This window comes from Rhipicephalus sanguineus, chromosome 11, assembly GCF_013339695.2.
Source record: "Rhipicephalus sanguineus isolate Rsan-2018 chromosome 11, BIME_Rsan_1.4, whole genome shotgun sequence".
NCBI classification, from domain to species: Eukaryota; Metazoa; Arthropoda; class Arachnida; order Ixodida; family Ixodidae; genus Rhipicephalus; species Rhipicephalus sanguineus.
Window position 1 is genome coordinate 101,870,663 of NC_051186.1, and position 20,475 is coordinate 101,891,137.

General features: G+C 46.6%; 1 protein-coding gene across 1 annotated transcript in view; it reads left to right on the forward strand.

Moving 5' to 3' along the window:
- Positions 1-20,475, forward strand: part of LOC119373889 (uncharacterized) — a 72,362-nt gene that overhangs the window by 17,604 nt on the left and 34,283 nt on the right. The window contains exon 2 of the mRNA XM_037643946.2: positions 13,782-13,920. Coding sequence (XP_037499874.1) covers positions 13,782-13,920 — 139 coding nt within the window. The remainder of the gene's footprint in view (positions 1-13,781; positions 13,921-20,475) is intronic.

Below are 20,475 nucleotides of genomic sequence, written 5' to 3' on the forward strand. Positions count from 1 at the left end.
GGAGAGAAAAAAGCTTTCTTTTTTTTTCGTTCCTCGCGGTGACAAAAATATATGCTGAAGGAAGGCCCAACAAAATAAGTCGCAAGAAATTTGTGCCCACAAAAAACACCCGGATATGCGAAGTAAGTGATTTTGTAATGGTTATAACTTCAAGCAGCCTTTCGCCTGGCCGGCTTGCTTTTGTTCGTGCATATGCATGTGCATTATCTCAGCAACGCTATTATTTCTTCGGCATTCTTTATGCCGTAGATTTGTGCGCAGTAGTCAATGGGGACCCTTACAAAAAAACATACAGCCAATCTGCAGAAATTCTACAGACCACGAGTCACCCCTGATTCGGAATGCGGAAAGAAAAGTGAAAGACTTTCTGTAACCCCTTGTCACCTCCCAGTAGGCAATTGGAACACCCTTTCTGCAGAAACCTCTTAGAGTATAAAGAAAATAAGCTTAGTTAAAAATACCGTGTAACCGTGGGAAGACTTCCGAACACCGACAAACACAGTCAAACCAATAATAGCGCGTACTTTGCATTACGCAATACAAGAGCGCTAGGTGCCCGATGAAGTTTCCGAAAGTACCAGTACGCTGACTACCTGCCTATTTTATTCGAGCTAGAAAACAAGCACTTTTAACTCACCCAAACACCACCTGTTCTTCAAGTTACGCTGAATGTCAAAATATGCAAAGAAAAAAAAATGCCCTGCATGACTGCTGCTGTGGGGAACCCGCTTGGAACCTGCTTCGGAAACGCACGCGTCGTATTTCAATATTTAACGTGCTCCGTGCTCGTTAACGTTATTTTCCCTGTAGTTTGATAACTGATGAGTATCTTAAGCCACAAATATTAATAATTTAGCGGTTCAAGCGAGCACCGAGTTCGGTTTCAGGCGCCAGCAATGCACGGGAGCGAGCGGCGCGTCGTCTGCTATCGCTGCTCCTTGGACCCCTCGAGAGGGCGCGCGTGTAGTTGTCGCTACCTTTATAAATATAGGGACCTTAGCTCAACATGGACAAGTGTGGCCATCTAGCATCTAGAAACGCAAGTGTGCCGAGCATAGTCTTCATTGGTTCCGTGGGGGACCCATCTTTTTTTATTACGAGTATAGTCATCATCGGTCATTTTGTTACAAAATCTCATGACGACTATAGACCAGAACACAGAGAATTCCATGCGCATCGCCATATTTGCATCGCGCGTCGCGCCATCTATCGCACACGCGACGAAACAACATGCGCGGGCTGCCACGCCAGCAGACGCTACACAGAGCGAACGTGAAACTCCCGAAACTCAGCCCGTCGGAGAGCGTGTTTCGCGTCTTTTGTAGCCTGGACATTTTCGCTGATTTTATTGGAACATCAAGAACATCTTGCTCATGCAAGTCCGCAATGTATACAGTACGTGCTGAGTGGGCTGCGGAAGCAACCTCGTCAGATACGTACGCTGTTACATTTGTAAAAAAACGTTCTCGCTGTAGTACGCGTGAATCGTAATTGCAGTGCAGCTCGCAAAAGAGTGAAACGATGTTGTGTTGCGCCATATTACAAGTTGTGCACAAAGTTTTGTGAAATGTGATCATTTCAGCATGCATCGCGTAATAATTAGACTACGCTCTACGGGTAGTTTCGCAGAACGTAATTTTTGTTTCACGAGCGCTCTTACAATAATGCGTCTTGCTCACAAAAGCGAGCTATCAGAGAGTATAACCTGCAGTATCGTTCAGCGATCCCTTTTGGAAGCTACCTGCGCGATTTTATTCTTGTAACGATGGTGCTTTACAAGCGAAACTGCGCTACTCTTAATTAAGCCGGTTAGCTACGCCTGCGACGTAAAGGACACTGGCGCGAGTACTGTTTACTTACGTGCCAATATATGTATTATGTGTAGCTGGATGCCTCGTGTCCAAATAAATTTGGGGACATCAAACACTGCAATGAAAGCACGAAATTCTGACCAGCTGTTGAGGAGCACCGTGCCATTTATTACCTTTTGAAGACGAAATCTCGAAGGCGTGGATGCCATCAAATCACTAAAGCTTAATACTACGTTGAAAGTGGCAAAGCATGCTGATTGCTTGGGCTTGAAAGCACTACCTTGCACTAGACTTTCGTCAAAGCAAACGCTCAAAGGTATGAAGTGCACCCCCACACAACGCTCGCGCCTGCCTTCAACCCAGCTGCGTGTCACGCAAATTACATTCGCAAAATGAAATAGGTGGGCATCACACTGCAGAATACACGCAGTTAGTGTACTTACTCGCGCATTTTCACTCGGCTCCTAGTTTTTTTTTGCTTGAATCACAGTTATCCACTCGCGGCGAAGCTGAAAACACCACACCGGCACTATTTCCGTGGCGCGTCGTAATCGTCGCCGACAACGCTATTATCCTCTTGTTGCGCTGCTTGTTTTGGCATCCAAAGACGACGCAGTAGTGCGCAGACGAGCTCTTACACGCTGAAGCGGCGTGAACGGGTACTTTTTCGCACTTTAAAGCCTCAAAACTGCAGCTTGCCCTGTTTACTTGGTGCAGCCCACGCGCGCCTCGGCAGCCCGGCGTCTGGGTGCGAGAGTATCCGCTCGGCTCGCCAGCAGCCTGGGTGCGAGACAGGCGTGCTCTGGTGTATACTCGTCAACGGTAGCGAAAGGTTTTGAAAAATTTTTCTTAGTCATGCGAAGGCTGTACAGACGAAGTGACCGCCTTAAATGATTTCGCTTTAAAAATCGCTCGAGCCATTAAAAGGTTGTCTAAAACAGGCATGGCGTTGCCTCACACATTATAGACAATATAAGATCGCTGTACACTGGAATTTGCATCGTGGCCCAGCACTGCGCGGGTAAGGAGCGAGGAGTTTTAAAAAAGAATTGCTGGAGTTCAAATTATGCCGCAAGAGTGAAGGCATACCCACACCTCACGGCCGCCATCTTAGTAGGAGCAGGATAAATCGCTAGCGTTCGGTGAAGAAGAGTTAGCATTTCCCTCCCACGTCCCTCATGTTTAATATGGCAAGTTTTTCCGGACACATACTGCGCAATGCTTGCCTTTGTGTTACTGGTTACCTCAAAAAAACATCGGAGTCTTGGAAAATTTTATTGGATATTAAGTTATTGCTCATTTCGATATGTTACTTTCGTCGGGAACAACGATCTCGTATTTCGAATTTAACATATCGTGTGCATTAAAGGCAGTCTAAAGAGAAACAATGAATCAGTTTAGATCAATAAATTGTGCTCCGAGAACTTTCATGCCGTTAATTTTGCCGTCATAGGCTTATTAATAGAGGAGAAAATAAAGTTCAAAGTTTCATTTTTAAAATTCGCGCCGAAATCTCCACGCGTGAAGTCACGAATTTCAAAGTGTATTTATCGTATTTTGGCGCCATTGAGTCAACAAAATTACCCCAAACTTGGTATGTTAAGTCTATGGCCACCTCAGAGGACAATGTACTTCATTTGTACCGATTAGGAACTACGTAGTCCCTAGTAGGCGCCATCAAAACATGTGACGTCACGGCGAACGGTGCGGAAACTTCAAGGTGGCGTCGCCACCCACATTTTGTTTCTGCGCGTTTTCTCGCTTACCAAGCGTCTTCTCGCCGCAAGCGTGGTGTTTTTGGTATCCTGAAAGAGTACTTTACTAATATGAGAAAAATCGTTTTGCTCTTTAGTGTCCCTTCAAATGAGCGAAATAACGTTATCTCTAAGCGGGCACCACCCGTAAAGAGCATGTTTACGAGATGAAGCAATGGCTTCACTTTCGCCGGTAAGGCGATGCGAGAGCTTCATCTTTAGCTTTTGGAAAAAAAGGAAAGGGGGGGGGGGCAGCGGAGCTGGTGCAGTTGCCCTCCTCCTCACCATCACTTCCCCTTCCCTCCCCTTGCTATACTATACTATACATGAATATGCTTGCTCTCTCTTTTTTTCTATCTCTTTTCTTGCGTCTCTTTCTTTCTAATATAGCTAGGTGGGCTAGTTGGTATCTCATGATTAAGTAAAAACTTTGAGCGCAAATAAACGACGCAGGACCAAGAAAGAGAAACACACGCCACAAGCGCTCACTCGCAACTGAATTTTATCAGACGAAAGAACGCACATATAAACGAACATCCCCCCATCGCGCATGTCACAAGGAGTTACAGGCCTACCAGGCCTACACCCAAGGCACGTGTTCAGTGTGTGTTGATAAAATTGAATTCCTTGTCATGTAAAGAAAGGGATGGCTGGCTAACACATATCGCCGCGTTCTTTGTGATGTGAGACGCCTCCGAAATTTCTCGCGTGGTCTGCTGAGGACGACGAAACAAAATAATGGTGCTTTCGAACAAAGGTTGGCATTTACATATTTGAGTGAGCGCTTTTCGTTTGTGTTTCCCTTTCTTGGTCCTGCGTCACTTATTTGCGCTGAAAGTTTTTTATTGCGATAGCAATTATATGGACAGTCTCGACAGGTTTTTGCCGTCGCCGTTGCCGTCGCCGTCATGTCCCTCCCGTATGAAGTCCAAATTGATAAGGTCCCCCCGCGCACCGTATGTTCTACCGCGGGTAAAAGCGCGCGAGCGGGGGCGACGAACGCGGCCGAAGCAGAGATCAAACGAGCCGGCCCATTTCCGTCGCTCGGAGGGTGCATGCAATAAGATCACCCGTTCGGGAGGCCTGCCGTCGAAGCAGACAGGAAACGCTACGCCCTTCTTTAACGAGCATGAAAAGACGCGATTGCTGGCACGCGCGCTATCTCGACAGCCATCACAGCGGGCGGATCGTATACCCTTTTACGTGCTGCGCGCTCAACGCGAAGTGACTTCGGAGAGTATCTCTCCCCGGAGCGGCCGTATTCTCTTACACGAGCGTTTTGTAGTTACCCGAGATCGGATACAAAACAGTTAGCTGCCAGCCTTACTTAGCATAACACCACAATGTGTTTCTATCGAATTCATTGCTTCGCCCTTGCGGTGAAACTGGGACCTTTTTACTTAATCTTTCTTTCTATCTCTATGTCTCTCCCTCTATTTCTTTCTCTGTATTTCTGTTTTTTTCTCTCTCTTTCCTTTCTTTCTCTCTTTCCCTTTCTTTCTTTCTTTCTCTTTTTCTCTCTCCCTGTAGTCGTCTCGCCTTGTATCTTTTTCTCTCATTCTTCCTTTTCTTTCTTTCTCTTTCTCTCTATTTATCTTTCTTTCTATCTCTCTCTCTCTCTCTCTCTCTCTGTACTCGTTCTCTCGCCCATCACAGTTATTGCATCCCATGCTGGTCAAATGGGCGCACGTGTTTTGGGAGTGAAGCAGGAGATGAAGAAGAGGACGAATAGAACGCGTACCGGTTCATGGTGGTGATAGTTTTCAGGTCACGCCACGCGGCGTAACAAAAAGCTTAACATTTCCGCTCTGTATGAAGTGGATAAGCACATTTAATACAAATATACACAACAAATATTATGCATTAAGGGCATGTCTATGTCGTAAATAAATAATAATAGAAAAAGCTCCCCTGTAAAAAAAAAGCCTTGGTAAGGAAAGCAAGAACGACCGACCTTGAGGGCATCACGCCACTCTTATACCATGCTTGCCGCCAGTGTTTGCTCGTCATGAGCTGGGACGTCACAAAACCCACAGTCCCTGTGTTGGCCACGCCGGCAGGTGATACCCGAGGTGAAGATTGCGTGCGATTACCGTACATGCAAGTGATAATCCTCGTGAAAATTGCTTCACATGAAGCAATTCGCCTTACGCCGAGCGGTCGCTCTTCAAATTTCGAGGCTGTGAGGAGCAGTCACGGTGTAAATAATAAGAAGTACTAGGGCCGATCTAGCATGCGGCGTCTGCTTTATATAAAAGAACTAAACTTCGATTGACAGTGACGGTGATCGTAATGCAATTCTTGAAGCTTCGCTTGTTGGGTCGTCTCAGTTCACAAAGTGAACTAGTGAGCAACTTGTACAACTTGGCAGCACGCCGACGCATACAGAACGATCTAACTAAGAACTGAGACTGCGTTACCAATACAGTTAAAAAGTGCGCAATCATGGTTTTCACGAAATATGTCTTTGGTCTGCACAAGGGACGGCTATCCGCTCTCCCATAGAATAATACTTATAGTACTGTGAGTCGTTCCCATTTTTAGATGCGAAGCAGCTTATGGCGGAGTTTAATCCCGAGGTGTGCGGCGTGACGACCCTTACTGCGCATGCGCAAACCCTCTCCACATACCTCCTTTCCACGTGCCCTAGCCAACCCAACACTCTCATATTTTTGTAGAGGGTGTTGGCCAACCTCCCTCTCGCCAAATTCCTCCTCCATGTTTAGAAAGAAGGCTCGCGTTAGGTCGTACAAATGCTCAGTCACTGCGCCCGCTGCGGACCGCGAGCTCCGGGCTAGGGAAGCCCAGCGCGAACGGCAACGTCGGCGGCAGGAAACTGCTAGGGATCGCCTCATGGTCCCCTTTAACGGGAGATAGTGTAATTTTTTTTTTTTACAAATTAGGGGTCCCAAACACGGGGGCCGCATGCGGCCCGCATACGTTTCGCTAGCGGCCCACGGCTTCACAAGGAATAAAATGTCTGTAACGTTGTTAAATGGTTCTCGCATTATTTACTCGCCTATTGCGATTAATAACGCTTGGTTCGGGTGAGCTACAGAGAACGGGACTGGTCTCAAGCATTTTTTAGGGGCTGAGCTCTTTAGGGTCGAGGCTTGTCCGTTGTCACGCCGTTGTAGCCACGCTAGTACTCGACGCTCACGCCGAAGAGAAGTCTTCTTCCTCTTGTTCTTGGAACGCATGACAATGATGCCAATGAGAAAAATTTCAGAAACGCAGCATATCCACGAAGTGAATGATGACGAGTGGACGCAGGCAAAACCACAGATAACAATTGCAAAAGAGGAAGCAAGCGAGAAATAGAAAGAAAGAAAGAAAAAATAGGAGAAAAAATAGAAATTAATATAAAGAGAAAAAAAAAACGAAAAGACAAAAAGAGAGGAGGAAAGAAAGAGAAAACGGAAGAGAAACAAAGAAGGCTGCCTAGCTTTCCTTCAGGCTCGATCAGAGGAACTCGCATTGACCTCGTCTTCACAAGATTCAGGTTGGATCCCATACAATACCCTTTGGCTTTACATTTGACCGACCATAAGGAGGTCATAATGAAAGGGAGACGCCGCCCACATCTCAACACCATATACGCAGTGTGACTAATAAGCAACTTTTTATATACTGTACACACGTGTTGTCACGTCTGTGACAATGTACGGGGAGATTCACGGTTAATGATCCCCCGGAACTTCGCTCACTCGTCATCATTCACTTCGTAAATATGCTGTGATTTCTTTCGTGAGGCAGCTCATGCGGTCACCATGTGTTGAAACAGAACCGCGGAACAAAATCTCTATATTTAAGATTCGTCGTCCAGATTTGAGTCATTCTGGAGAGCATTACCGATAAGTTTCTCGAATCCTGATCCGAAATCCCCTTCAGAAATGATCCATATCTGAAATATGGCAAATGTATTGCTCTATATGGCAGCGTTAGCGTTAGGTGCCATTTTGTTCAATGCCCCCCCCCCCCCCCCCCCCCCGCTTCTGACTTCCCGGCCCATGTGGGACTAAATTTTGCGACTGCGACCCGGTACCTGAGATGAGCTTGAGACCGCTGTTCTAAATCCATGCGCTGCGACAGGTGTCCGCTCTCGCAGAGTGGTACTCCGAGTCATGCTCATTTTAAGGCGAAAGCCTTAAATGTCTATGTTCGAAGGTAGTGTGAGGTCCAAAACAAATGGCCTAAAAACAGTGAGCGTGCCTAGGGTTTCCAGGTCGAAAAAATCAAAAATAGCCAAGAAATTGGAGAAAGTAGCCAATTTTAGCCAAGGGCAGTAAGAGTAGCCAAAAGTAGGCACGCGCGTGTGAAAACAACTGCGACGTTTTTATTTAAATGCCTAAATGCAAGAATTCTTTGGTGGAAACGTAAACAAGTACAGCGAGAAGACTTCCAGATCGTAACTGCTGAGATTAAAGCGTAGAATGTTGACTTTAGCAATGAATTCGTGATGGGATGGTGAAGTTTTTTGCGCTGTTGCGGAAGTGACACCTTCTTCATGCGTACTGCGTGACTTTTCTTAGCAGCCCCAGACGTATATACCAGCCTTGTGGCGACAACAAAAATGAGTACTGCACTAGTGTGCTCAATATCACTCTTGCAGGGATTGAAGCATAAATGGTAGTCACTGTCGCATTCGTTTTTCACGTGATGACAAATTCCGAGCCTCTAATATTTCCGAGTGGGAGTCCGTACCTAATTCAAAGAAATAACATAGACGGTTCTTCAGATATCCGATTTCTAATGTCAATGAGTGCAGAACTTCCTGGATGCAGAAGAGCGCTTTTGATCGTCCTGTTCGCTTCCAATTACAGTTGAAAGTTCTGTTCAGTAATAGATGCTGTGCAAAAACAAGTCCCAACGCAACAGTTTTCCCCCAAGTCTCACCCACGCACCCAAAAGTGTTTTCTTTACTGTCATGCCCCAAGCGCCAAATTCAATTTCAGGAGTTGGAAACACGCCTTGGTCGCCATGTTTTCACGCCGCATACTCGAACGCCAGCGGCTGGGGCGTCACAAGATATTGATAACTTGCTTCAAATCGTCGGAGCTTCAAAACAGCCAAAAAGTAGCGAAGTAGCAAAGACGTTTTTTACGCCGCAATCGGCCTAAAAAAGTAGCCGAATATGTGTAAAGTAGCGAAACTTGGCAACCCTGAGCGCGCCAGCTACGCGGGAACTTCGTTCGCTTCGTCTTTGCGGCATTCGAGTGAGTAAAACGATCCAGCGCTAATGTTGTTCACATCCAGCGCTAAATGTAGCTGAAATCCAGCGCTAACGTTTTTCTTACGTAGCGATTGGTTTAGTTCTAAATCCTGCGCTTAATGCAGCTTCACTGCTGTGAAACCTGAGGAAGTGTGAAGCACGGGCACCCAGTGACTACATTTGCGCTGTTAGCCTCTGTCTATGAATGATCTCTCACAAGAGGTCGTAGCGCCGGTGCCGGAGAAGCGCAGGTAGGAGGAGGGCCCCTAAAGTTCTAAGCACTTAAAAGATAAAAATTCGGAGGATCCTTAGAAATTTTTCGTAATGTGATGGCGGAAGCCTACTTAGACCTTCCGTCAATCTTCTGTTGAACTTTCTCCTGATCTACTGAACTTTATGATGAGCGCCAACTAGCAATAGAGGCACGTGTATGCATTTGAGATTTCACGACCGCGAACGGGTAAAACCGATACAGTACGCTTCATACCGCTTCGCACATCTTAAAGTGATGCTTGTGAGTGTGGATACCGAGCGCCCGCTTAGAGTTTGAGTGTGGTGTGTGCAAACTTGCTGTGAATTAAATGATATGCCGTTAGAAGTGGATGTGGAAGATATGTGCTGTGGCGATTGAAGTGTGAACTGGATGTGATAGAGTATGAATAAAAGATGCGAGTGTACAGTGAAATTGGCGTGGTGTGAATTCATTGCAACTTAACAAAAAAAGTGGATTGAGAGCTCACATGCACGCTTTAATGTAGTACGTGGTGGTATGCACAGCATCGGTCCCACACGACTCTAGCAGAAGGAAAAATAAACAACGCATTAAAGTTCCACAGACGTCAGTATAACATTTCATAAATGTCAACAGCATGGATATGATCGTCAATGGGTAGTTCTTCAGAAGCCAGAAGGAAGTTTAAACAAATTTCAATACAAAGTCTGACAGAGATACCGCCACGAAACTCGACAGGACATCAGCTGCATACAGCTGTTCCACAGCACAGTGCATAGTGCTCTTAGTCCTATGCGACTACCTGTTCAGGCTGGAAAAAGCACCTCAGATTTGACCTTTATGAATTTCTCCTGCAGCGTGGCAGCAAAAAGGTGCTGCCTAAAGTTCCTGGCCATGTAGTAACTACACAGAAAACATGCCTTATATTTTTCGTAACGGTAACGCGTTAGCTTCATTTATATTTAACGTAGAGCTGTAACACGTACATTGTCGCATCGTAAGAAGTAACGAATTAAGGTACCATCTTAATAAACAATTATATCGGGCAAGTTGGTATGGATCCATCTTGGTAGGAAGCGCACAACTTTTACAAGAGGACACGAAATGCGAGACGCAAGCGAATTTAGGTACTCTTTTTCGGAGACAGCTACAGCACCGATACAATAGCCTGTCCTTCCTTCAGTACAACACATATTATTCAAATATTATCTGAGCGGCTGTCTGATGAAAGCACCTCTGCATTTTACACGTGTTGAAATCACTGTCGATATCGTCTATATCGTTGTCCTAACGTTCTTCGAACCGTTGGTGACCTCAGCGCCTTATAACTGTACGTTTACAGGTAAACAACCCGCAAGATCCAATGCCACTGCCGTTTTGAAAGGCGTCCGCGACGCGATCTGTGCAGATCGAAATCTGTTAGGACGCCACCTTTGCAGAGGTCCCGCTTGCTCTTAGCGCAATCTGATCAATGCTAATCAAGATACGTTCGGCATGACTTTACAGAGTTCAGGCTTACTGAAAGCGCAATTCAATGACATGAGTTTATACTACGTGGAAAATGGTTCAATGGGAGGTTTAGCGTGTAAACGTCCGCTTATGTATATACCCGCCGCGCAGACAGCCGTGTCTGACCTGTTTTGCACCCTTCGCGCGTATGGATTGAATGACGTCGTGTGCCCTTTCGCAGTGCACCCTTCGTATCACTGTAGAAGAAAGGGCGTTCTGCACGGACAACCCGTTTTTCGATGTTTTCTCGATGTCAGGGTTTGAAGGTGTGGCTGTAGGTGACAACACCGGTGGCTCACCTTGTCGGTGGCGTTGTTATTGGGCTGTTTTTGTTGTTCTTGTTGCGTGCAGCGTATGTGGAGTTACCGAGCCTCGCATTTCAAACGTTGTTCAATGTCGACCTTCTTGGAAACATAAGGCTGTTAGTGTTAGCTATGGTAATATTAAACCTTTTATTTAGAAACAGTTATACATGTACATTCACGTAAAATAATTTACAACAGTAGTGAATTATTATTATTATTATTATTATTATTATTATTATTATTATTATTATTATTATTATTATTATTATTATTATTATTATTACTATTATTATTATTATTATTGTTGCTGTTGTTGTTGTTGGACATGCACACACAAGTACACAAGGACACACAGGCAAGCTGTCAACTGCCACCTAGAGGGGCACAACGCCTTCCTACTTTTTCGGGAGGAGGGAAGAGACAGAGGGAAGGTAGATAGGAGGAGTGAATGATTAAATAAGATATAAAGTGAAGAATAAAAATGACGAAGGCGTCGACAAAAGTAAGTAAGAACACGAAAAAAACGTCTATATATGGGTGGCAAGATCCGTTTGGCCCATAAAAGTCAGCAGAGCTCAATGGGCCTGGTCGCGCCGAGCAACACACCCTATCCGAAAGAGGTATTCGTCAAGGGTCGCACACTCAAGGGCACAGGGCAAGGCCTATACGTCTCATGCAATTTTGACCATGCTGAGGTACCGTTTTCTCAGTAACTAGAACGGATATCTACATAATACATATGTAATTGCCTTCCAAAGTGTACGCTTTTTTAACTGTACCAGATTCATTGAAATCTGACAAATATTACTATTTTTGTATATTTGTTACCACTAGAACCTAAATTTTTAGTTAGCTTGCATCATCGAAAATTTGTAACACAAAAGCTTTGAAGTGCATAATTTCAATTGCGATAGAGTAGTTGTGTTCACTTATGCAGAACACAAGAAAAAATAATCAACTGGTTATCTTGGAATTTATAGGAAATAATGGTACCTAAGTAATAATAAACATGGCATTGAGATAATCAAGTTTACAGTAAGAAAACAGCTGAAAAGAGAACATCAGTTGCCACAAACACAGTTCAACTATTTTGTTCAGTATAGCTACGAGCTTGGTAATCATTGCCAAAGTCATTTGTTCACTTTTGAGCCTGCCATCTTGCTCGCTTTGTTTCTTTTGTGAGCTGTCGTGCAGCTCTATGCGCAATGTATTGTCGACTGTGATCAACTTCTTTCACAAATTGCGTATGCTTTGGCCAGCCTTCAATCAGAATGACTTCAGAATTTTGGCACGTGCGATACTGTCATCATTAAACGAAAGAAAAGTATCCAATGTCGCAATACGTAAGGCTCTGAAGGCTAAAGAAAAACAGCAAAAACTCTGCGACGGAATTCCGATTAGCTCAATACCTCCACGGCGCAATTTTCACGAGCAATTCTGTCTAATTGCATCACAAATAATATTCATGTCCATTAGAACATACCTGTTGTCCTTCTCGAAGGACGTTGAAAAGGCTTAGGGGTCCGACGACGAAGAGCCTGCTGATTCAGCGTTCGGCACCTCAGTACGTCGCCGGCACAGTATTCGCATTTACAAGATAACTGTATTGGTTGCCGCGGAAATGACGCTTGCTGAAGAACGTAGCGTGTATTAGCGCAGTACATAAAAGAAAGGAGCACGACACAGGCGTAGAGGAAGGCAGGTGCTACCTACACCTAGATACCTAGATAGCGTGTACCCATTTCTACGTCTGCTGTGTCGTGTTCCTTTCTGTTATGTACTGCGTTAATACACGCTGCGTTCATGGATGACCAACTCGCCCGATCAGCCACCCTTTTGAACTTGCTGAAGACCTTATTCACTCGCAGAATCTCAACTTACCTACAGGCACGGCAGAGACAAGGTGTACTGAAGCTAGGAGTTAAAAGTGTTCTAACAGACGCGCTCCCAATAACAAAGGCTAATAAAAACGCGCGCCGCGTCTTCTGATTGGCTTAGAAGCTACCGGACAATTTCTTATATACGGTTGACTCCAGACAAGCATTTTGGCTTTCGTACAGAAAGTTTCTTTTTCTTTTTTTTTTTGAAAAATGGACCGTAAGCACGAAGCGCATACGAGGGGTCCTGGGGTGCGTGTTCACTCACTACTCGCTTTCGGTAAAAGTGTTTTTCAGCCGAAAACAACACTTAAAGAAACACGAACATGGAAATATGCACAAAGGGATGCATTTGCCTAATTGCGAATAAAACAAAAAGTGACTTTTTAAAAAAGTTTCGTCTTACCCTGTGCCCTTAAATCCAAGGAATCTATATTCCTTAAAGGGGTATTCAGACGGGGGAGAAATGCTCGGGGGATAAAGGCGGAGCCTGGTGACGTCAGCTCGCGAGGAGAAGTCTCCACAAGTGCCCCCCACTCACACGGACGAGGCGAACGGAGGGGGAGACCAATGTTACTAGACTACTCTGGTGGCTTGCACCACCCGTTTGACGAGCTGCTGACGACGAGCTGCAGACTGTACACCCGCTGCCGCTCTTTGCAGGAGCAAGTGCAACAATGTGGCCAAACAAGAGCTCGAAATTTCGCTATATCCCCCACCGCCGGGGGATTGTTTCTCTTTTCGGGGAAAAGGTCCCCGTCTCCCCCGAGGAGGCGCGGGGGGGTCACGCCAACTCGCTAATCCGTGACGTCGCGGTCACGTGATCCGCAATCCCCTCGTCTCCCCCGAGCATTTCTCCCCCGTCTGAGTACCCCTTAAACAGCAATGCCTGCTGCGTAGCGAATGCGGAGCACTCTAATATAGGATGGAGCATGGCCACGGAGATCAACTCGGCAATCCGGAAACGCTATGAACTTCGCTGAAAAGTTAGAACTCTGTTTTAACTTTTCAGATCACCGGGTGTCAATGAGATCTGTCAGCCTATTCTTTTCTCACGGGCTTCCACTTGGCATTCCCGCAGGCTGTGTGCTCGGCAGCCCGCTGAAAGACACGCCCGAGTGTGCGGTGTCTGTGCTCGATGGCTGTGGAAGGGCTTTCATCCCGTACGCCGAAACTACGAGAATGGCCGAGACAGAAAAAGAGTTGAAGGATCAGTGCGCGTGAGTATGCCTTTCTTTATCGGTTGTGTTGAAACTAAAGAAAAAGGGGGACCATGAGGCGATGCGAAGCAGCGTTTCGGCACGTCGAGCCCGCGTTTCAGAGGTGGAGTGGGATTGGAGAGGGGTAGCGGAGAGTGGAGTGGAGAGGGGGATGGGGTGGAGAGGGGAGTGGAGAGGTGGTCTGTGGGGAGGGTTTGCGCATGCGCAGTAAGGGTGGTGACGCCGCACACCACCACCGGTTTGAGCTCCGTCATAAGATGCTTCGCACCTAAAAAGATGAGCGCAGCTTGCACTAAGTCGCGCAAAGATGGGTCACAGAAGAGCTGGTGGGCACCTAGCTGGTCCTCGCCTGGCCAAGCCTTTACCCTCTCACCTCTCTCTTTCTCACCCTTTGCTATACTATACTAAACATAGCTATGCTTGCTCTCGCAAAGAAATTTCTTTTTGTTAAGAACTTCTTTCTTGCTCTATTTTTATTTCTTTTTCTCTCTCATTCTCTATTTTTTCTCTTCCTCTGTACTCATTCTCTCGCCCATCAGAGTTATTGCGTCCCACGCCAGAGAAATTGGCGAACGGGTTCTGGGAGTGAAGCAGAAGACAATTAAAAAGAGAGAGCGTGCCGGTTCATGATGATGATAACTTTCTATCTCGACACACGACAGTCCTCGAGCATAACAGCTCTGGCGTAAAACCTATATCAATCGAAATTAACGGTGAAACTGTTAGCGCGCAATAAGAGGCCGAGAAGCAGAGCCCTTCCACCACTGTGAGGATGAACGCCAGCGAAGCTCTGACATTGGTGGGTCTGGTATAGGGAACATTTGGTACAGCGAATTGATATATCGCCATTTTATTGACGATACTGAGCGAATGAGGAGGCATAGACTAAAAGATCCCGGTGGTTGTCTAGCGCACATGATGCGTATTATCCCCATCAACGCCCGCCAACAGCGGTGATTAGTCGACTAAATCGGTCAGGGACGCGATCCGCCAGTACCTCGCCATGTACAGTCCCGCTATAAAAAAAGTCACAGTTTCGCCGCAAGGGCGAAGCAATGAATATGATAGCAACAAATTGGAATGTCACGCAAAGAACGGCAAGCAGCTTGAAACTTGCAGCGCACTGCTCATGCACAAAGGACGCACCGAGAACAACACACACAGGACGAGCGCGAACTGACAACTGTCGCAGCTCGACATTTAAAGCGCGCTGCTAAAGCAGAAAGAAGGACGCACAAAACGAACGCACAGGTGTACACAGGATGAGCGCAAACTAACTGTCGCAATTGTTACTTCTTTGTGTATGAGTAGCGCGCTCCTTTCCTAAACGCGGCCGCTACAGCCAGCGAAGCGACCTTTGTGCGCTCTGTAAATTCAACGCAAACATTGCGGTGAAAGCACAAGGCGTACGAACCGCCCCCATTACTAGATAAGTGCACGTGCATGGGCGACCGCGCCTTGTCGGGCAAAGTACAGGTGGTAGAGGTAGGAGGAGCGCGCGCATCGCAACGGGTATGGTGACGACCTTTAACGCGCGGCCTTCGCATAATCTCGCTGGTGAGGCAGAGAACACGCTGACGAGTCTACAATCTGTGCGTACCGCCAGCGGTAAATGCTGAATATAAATGGCTCGCCGTCAGTATGCTGAAGGACGTACGCTCCGTGGCCGAGTCGTCAAACGCCGCCTGCTGCGGAGCGAGGAGTTGCAGGTTCGAATTCCTGTCGCGCGCGTCGGAAAATATTGTTCCTTGTGACATTTATATACATATATATATATATATATATATATATACTGGACATGACACCGACGGCAAAAACCAGCTGAGAGCGCTGTTTCTTGGGCGAGTTGGAAATTCATACTTGGAAGGGTAGCGCTAGTAGACACGGACTAGAGGAAAACACGTCGTCCTCTAGTCCGTCTGTGTGTCTTCCTCTAGTCCGTGTCTACTAGCACTACCCTTCCAAACAGCTGAGAGCGTCCATATATTTGCTATTGCAATCAAAAAGAAACGTTAGATATGTGAGTTGAGCAGCAGAATCATTGAATCGTGTTTGATTGACAGGTCAGACGACACCTGTTGGCCAAAGCCGTCAATCTTTCAATCTACAGTCGGTTACAATAGCTCCGCCAACGGCAGTCTCTGTAGCGTTCAAACAATATTTGCGTAGAGGATCGATTCTGTGTGCGTGTTTCGAAAAGCGATTTTAATAGTACATTGTACTCTACCATGGGAGCGTCTCTTGAAAACAAAAAGAGCGGAAACGTGAAAGAGGTTCGTTTAGGAAATGGCGACGGTTTAGAGCACCGTGTCTTGTACTATGGGAAAGCGGAAACCTTTTCCGTGTTTTGAAAAAAAAAAGAACTGTAGATGATTTCGAATGCTGTCTACTCCAATATGGAAGAACGCGGTAAGCTGTCTCTAATACTACGGACCCCACCAAGCACAGGAAACGGTCCGCACTAGGATGTCTAAAGAATCTGCGTTTAGGGGGAGAAAAAACATCACAGATGTGCAGTACTACGCACTCTGTCTGATATGGGAGAGCTTAATATCTGATGTGGGAGAGCTTAACTGGAGTAATACAGCGCCTGAAAAAAACATTGCGGGTAGCTCCACCCTAAGTGAATGCCGCGGAAGTGCAATGCACGCTTTGTCCCCCTGTTTCTCTTTTCGCAGCATTTTTTCGCGCCCGCACCTGGTGATCGGCTCGATACCGGCGTTTCCCTTGTGTTTATTTGGCTGTCACCTTGGGACTTTCCTTACGTCGTTGCCGTTTTGCTGCTGTGTCCTCTTTTCCTACAGTAGGATTCAGCAATCGACGTAGCAGTTCTTCCTCTGCTCGCTTAGCCCTTACGGCGGGATGCGCTATCCGTCGGCGCTGCCGTTCTCGGGCGAGCGCGCGCTGTCGTTCTCGGTGAGCCACTGCAGCGGCGTCCATGGCGAGAAATACCCTCCGCCAGCCGGCGCCTTCCTATTGGATGGATGGATGGATGCTATGAGCGTCCCCTCTATAACGGGGCGGTGACATGTCTGCCACCAGGCTCGAAGAAACAAAAAGAAAAAAAAACTTCCTTGTTTCATGTTGGCCTAATACCTTATCTCCATTGATTAAATCTATGTTGTTATACAAAAAAAATATAAATTCACGGTCCATCTCTCTGCCTCTTAAGGCAGAATGACCTTATTTTTCCCCATTATTTATTTTTGTACTTTATCTCTACTTTTCTGCCACCAATACTCTAACAGTCTCTTACTTATTTCTATCGCGGACGTGTTCAGCTTTCCATTGTTGTCCCTAAAACCCAAGGCTTCCTGTAGACTCGTGCCCACACGTATACCTGGGTGAATATCGCCGCATTCAATCAGTACATGTTCCATCGTTTCCTTAGTTCCCCCGCAGCATGTACATTGTTCTTCTTCGTTACTGAATCTCCCTTTATAACTACGCGTTCTAAGGCAGCCCGACGTTGCTTCAAACAGTAAAGCGCTTCCCCTTGAATTATCATAAAGCCTTTCCCTCCTTATTTCGTTTTTTTCCCTTTCGGTAGTTACTCAGAGCCGGCTTCTTTTCCATCGCTGCCATCCAATAAGCCCTCTCCGCCTCTCTGACCTTTCCAAATGTAAGCCCCGGGACCATCACACCCTTCCACAGCCCTCGAAGCACCTCGTACCTATTGTATCCCCATAAAGCTATATGCTTCATAATTGCAGCATTCCTCTTTCCCTTTGCTACCGATGCTTTCTCTTGTACTTCTATATATCTATCCCCCTCATTTACCCATACTCCGAGGTATTTGTACTCGCTTACCCTCGGTATTTTTTGGCCCTGTATTAAGACCGCATGGTCTTCGTGATCATTGAATACCATCAATCCACATTTTGTTGCACTAAATCCTAGTCCTAGAGCCTCACATTCCCTTCCGCATATATCTGCCAGTCGCTGTATATCATCTTGACTGTCCGCAAATAAGACAATATCATCAGCATAAAATAGACCTGGAAGCTTCTGCTCAACCATCGTGCCGACCTGTTTGTGTAACAAATTAAATCCAATGTTGCTACCTTCTAGCGCGTTTTCCATCCTCACCATGTGCAGCATGAATAACAGCGGGGATAAAGGTCTCAGCCCCTTGCTAATTTCAACGCTGTCGTTGCCACTTATTCCTTCCCATTCTATACAAAATGTATTTTCTCGGTGTATTTCCCTCAAAAGCTGTATACAGTCGTCACCTATGCCCACTTATTTCAATATATCCCACAAAATTTCCTGATTAACGTTGTCATACGCCGCGGTGATATTTAGATAAGCTACGTATAAGGGCCTGTTTTCTATTTTCGATATTTCTATACACTGGGTAAGAACAAACAGATTATCGTCTAACCACCTGTCGATTCGAAATCCATTCTGAAGTTCTCCCAAAATATCATTTTTTTCTATCCACGCTTCTATTTTTAATTTTACTGCCTCCATCGCCCACCTGTATAGCACCCAGGGGCGTAGCCAGAAATTTTTTTCGGGGGGGGGGGGGGGTTCACCCATACTTCATGTATGTTCGTGCGTGCGTTTGTATGTGTGCGTGCATATATGCGCAAGCAAAATTGAAAAATTTCGGGGGGGGGGGGTTGAATCCCCCCCCCCCTTGGCTACGCCCCTGATAGCACCGATGTAATGGTTAGCGGTCTATACGAGCGAATGTTATCCTTTTCTCCCCTGCCTTTATAGATTAAGTTCATTCTACTTTGTCGCCAACTGTCTGGTATTTCCCTCTCCTGTAAGCACTTTTCTACGGCTTTCAGCAGTGCTTCTTCAGTGTTATGTCCGAGTTCGTTAATGAGGCTGACGGGAACCCCATCTAAGCCCGGAGTAGTGCGCTTAGGAATTTTTCCTTCGGCCTTCTTCCAACTGAAATTCTCTAGTACTACATCTTCGTCGGTTGCACTCCTTTGCATACTTTTACTCACCGGGGGAATCGCCTGGGCGACCTTTTTATACGAATCGGCTGTTATCTTTCGGATGTAACCTAGCGCTTCATACCCTTCCAATTGATTTCCTCCTTCATCTACCATTGACTGCTGCGTGAGAGCTCCCCTAGCAGCGAAGTCCGCAGAACCTTTCCTGGATGTATGGATGCTATGAGCGTCCCCTTTATAACGGGGCGGTGACATGTCTGCCACCAGGCTCGAAGGCGAAAAAAAAAGAGAAAGAAGAAAAAAAAGCTTCTTTGTTTCATGTTGTCCTAATGCCTTATCTACATTGATTAAATCTATGTTATTATACCAAAAAATATAAATTCACGGTCCATCTCTCTGCCTCTTAAGGCAGAATGACCTTATTTTCCCCCATTATTTATTTTTGTACTTTATCTCTACTTTTCTGCCACCAATACTCTAACCGTCTCTTACTTATTTGTGATGGGAGAAGTGCGTGAATATTGTAAGTGCGCGAATATTGTGTGCGGTGTGACGGAGCCGACATGGACAGAGCGACACGGGAAGAAGCGCAGCGGCAAGACTTGCGCGAAGACGAAGATGACGATGGGTTGTGCCACGAGGCCACGAGTGGAAAAGAATTGGCGGGCCGAATGACGTAGCTGAAGGTGGGCGCGAGAAGCGTGCGCGTGCTGTGCGAGGCAGCTGCAAGGGCAGTGTTCGATCGAGCGGAAGGAACGTGGAGGCTGGTCGTCAGCGTCACGGTCGGGTGTAGTCCCGAGTGCCTGGCAGAGCTCAAGGGTCGGAGTGGCCTGCTTCACTTGGCCTCAACTTCGACGGCGAGTCCATGGAGCCAGCCGGGAGCTACCGCAGCCACCAGTAACACCGTCGGGTGTAGGCCCGAGTGTTTGGTTGCGGTCCCTTATCCACACGTTCGTGTACAAGACTGCGTGACTTGGGTATCCACGGTCTTCGTTCCACGCCATCTCCGCCTAGGCATCCACGTGAGCGGTGCCCTGTTCTTCACCGAACTCCGACGACAACGGCAGTCCCGCGCTGACATATCTTCCACGTCGACGAGTCCCGCGTCGGCGCATAGAACTCACCGGTGAGACTGTTTCGATCACGCTAGGACTAAACTTGTTCATATGTCTTCTTTGGTTTCATAGGTTGTAAAGTGTCGTCTTACTATTAGTGTTCGATGTTGTGTGTGTTATGTTCGTGAGTTTCTCCATAAAGCGAAAAAAAAACGGAAAACAGCCTCGCCTTTTTTTGGAGAACGTTTCTGTCTTCGACGCAACGTACTCTGGTCTCTTGTTCATTCTCGAGAATCCCATCACAATGGCGCCCAACGTGGGGCCAGGCTGATTTTTGTTTTTTTTTCCAAGAGTAACGATTGACATAACGACCGCGACATGGATTTGAGAGAACAAGTTAGTCTCGGTGAGAAGCTTGGTTTGTCGGGAGACGCGCTGCGATCGTGGATAGAAGAGCAAAATGCACGCGAACGGAATATCCGCGCTGAGGAACGCGATGCCCGGCGTGAGCAGGCCGAGCGCGAGGAACGTGCCCGCGAGGCAGAGTTGACGTTAGTGCGGGAAAAGCAGCTTTCGAGGAAAAAAAA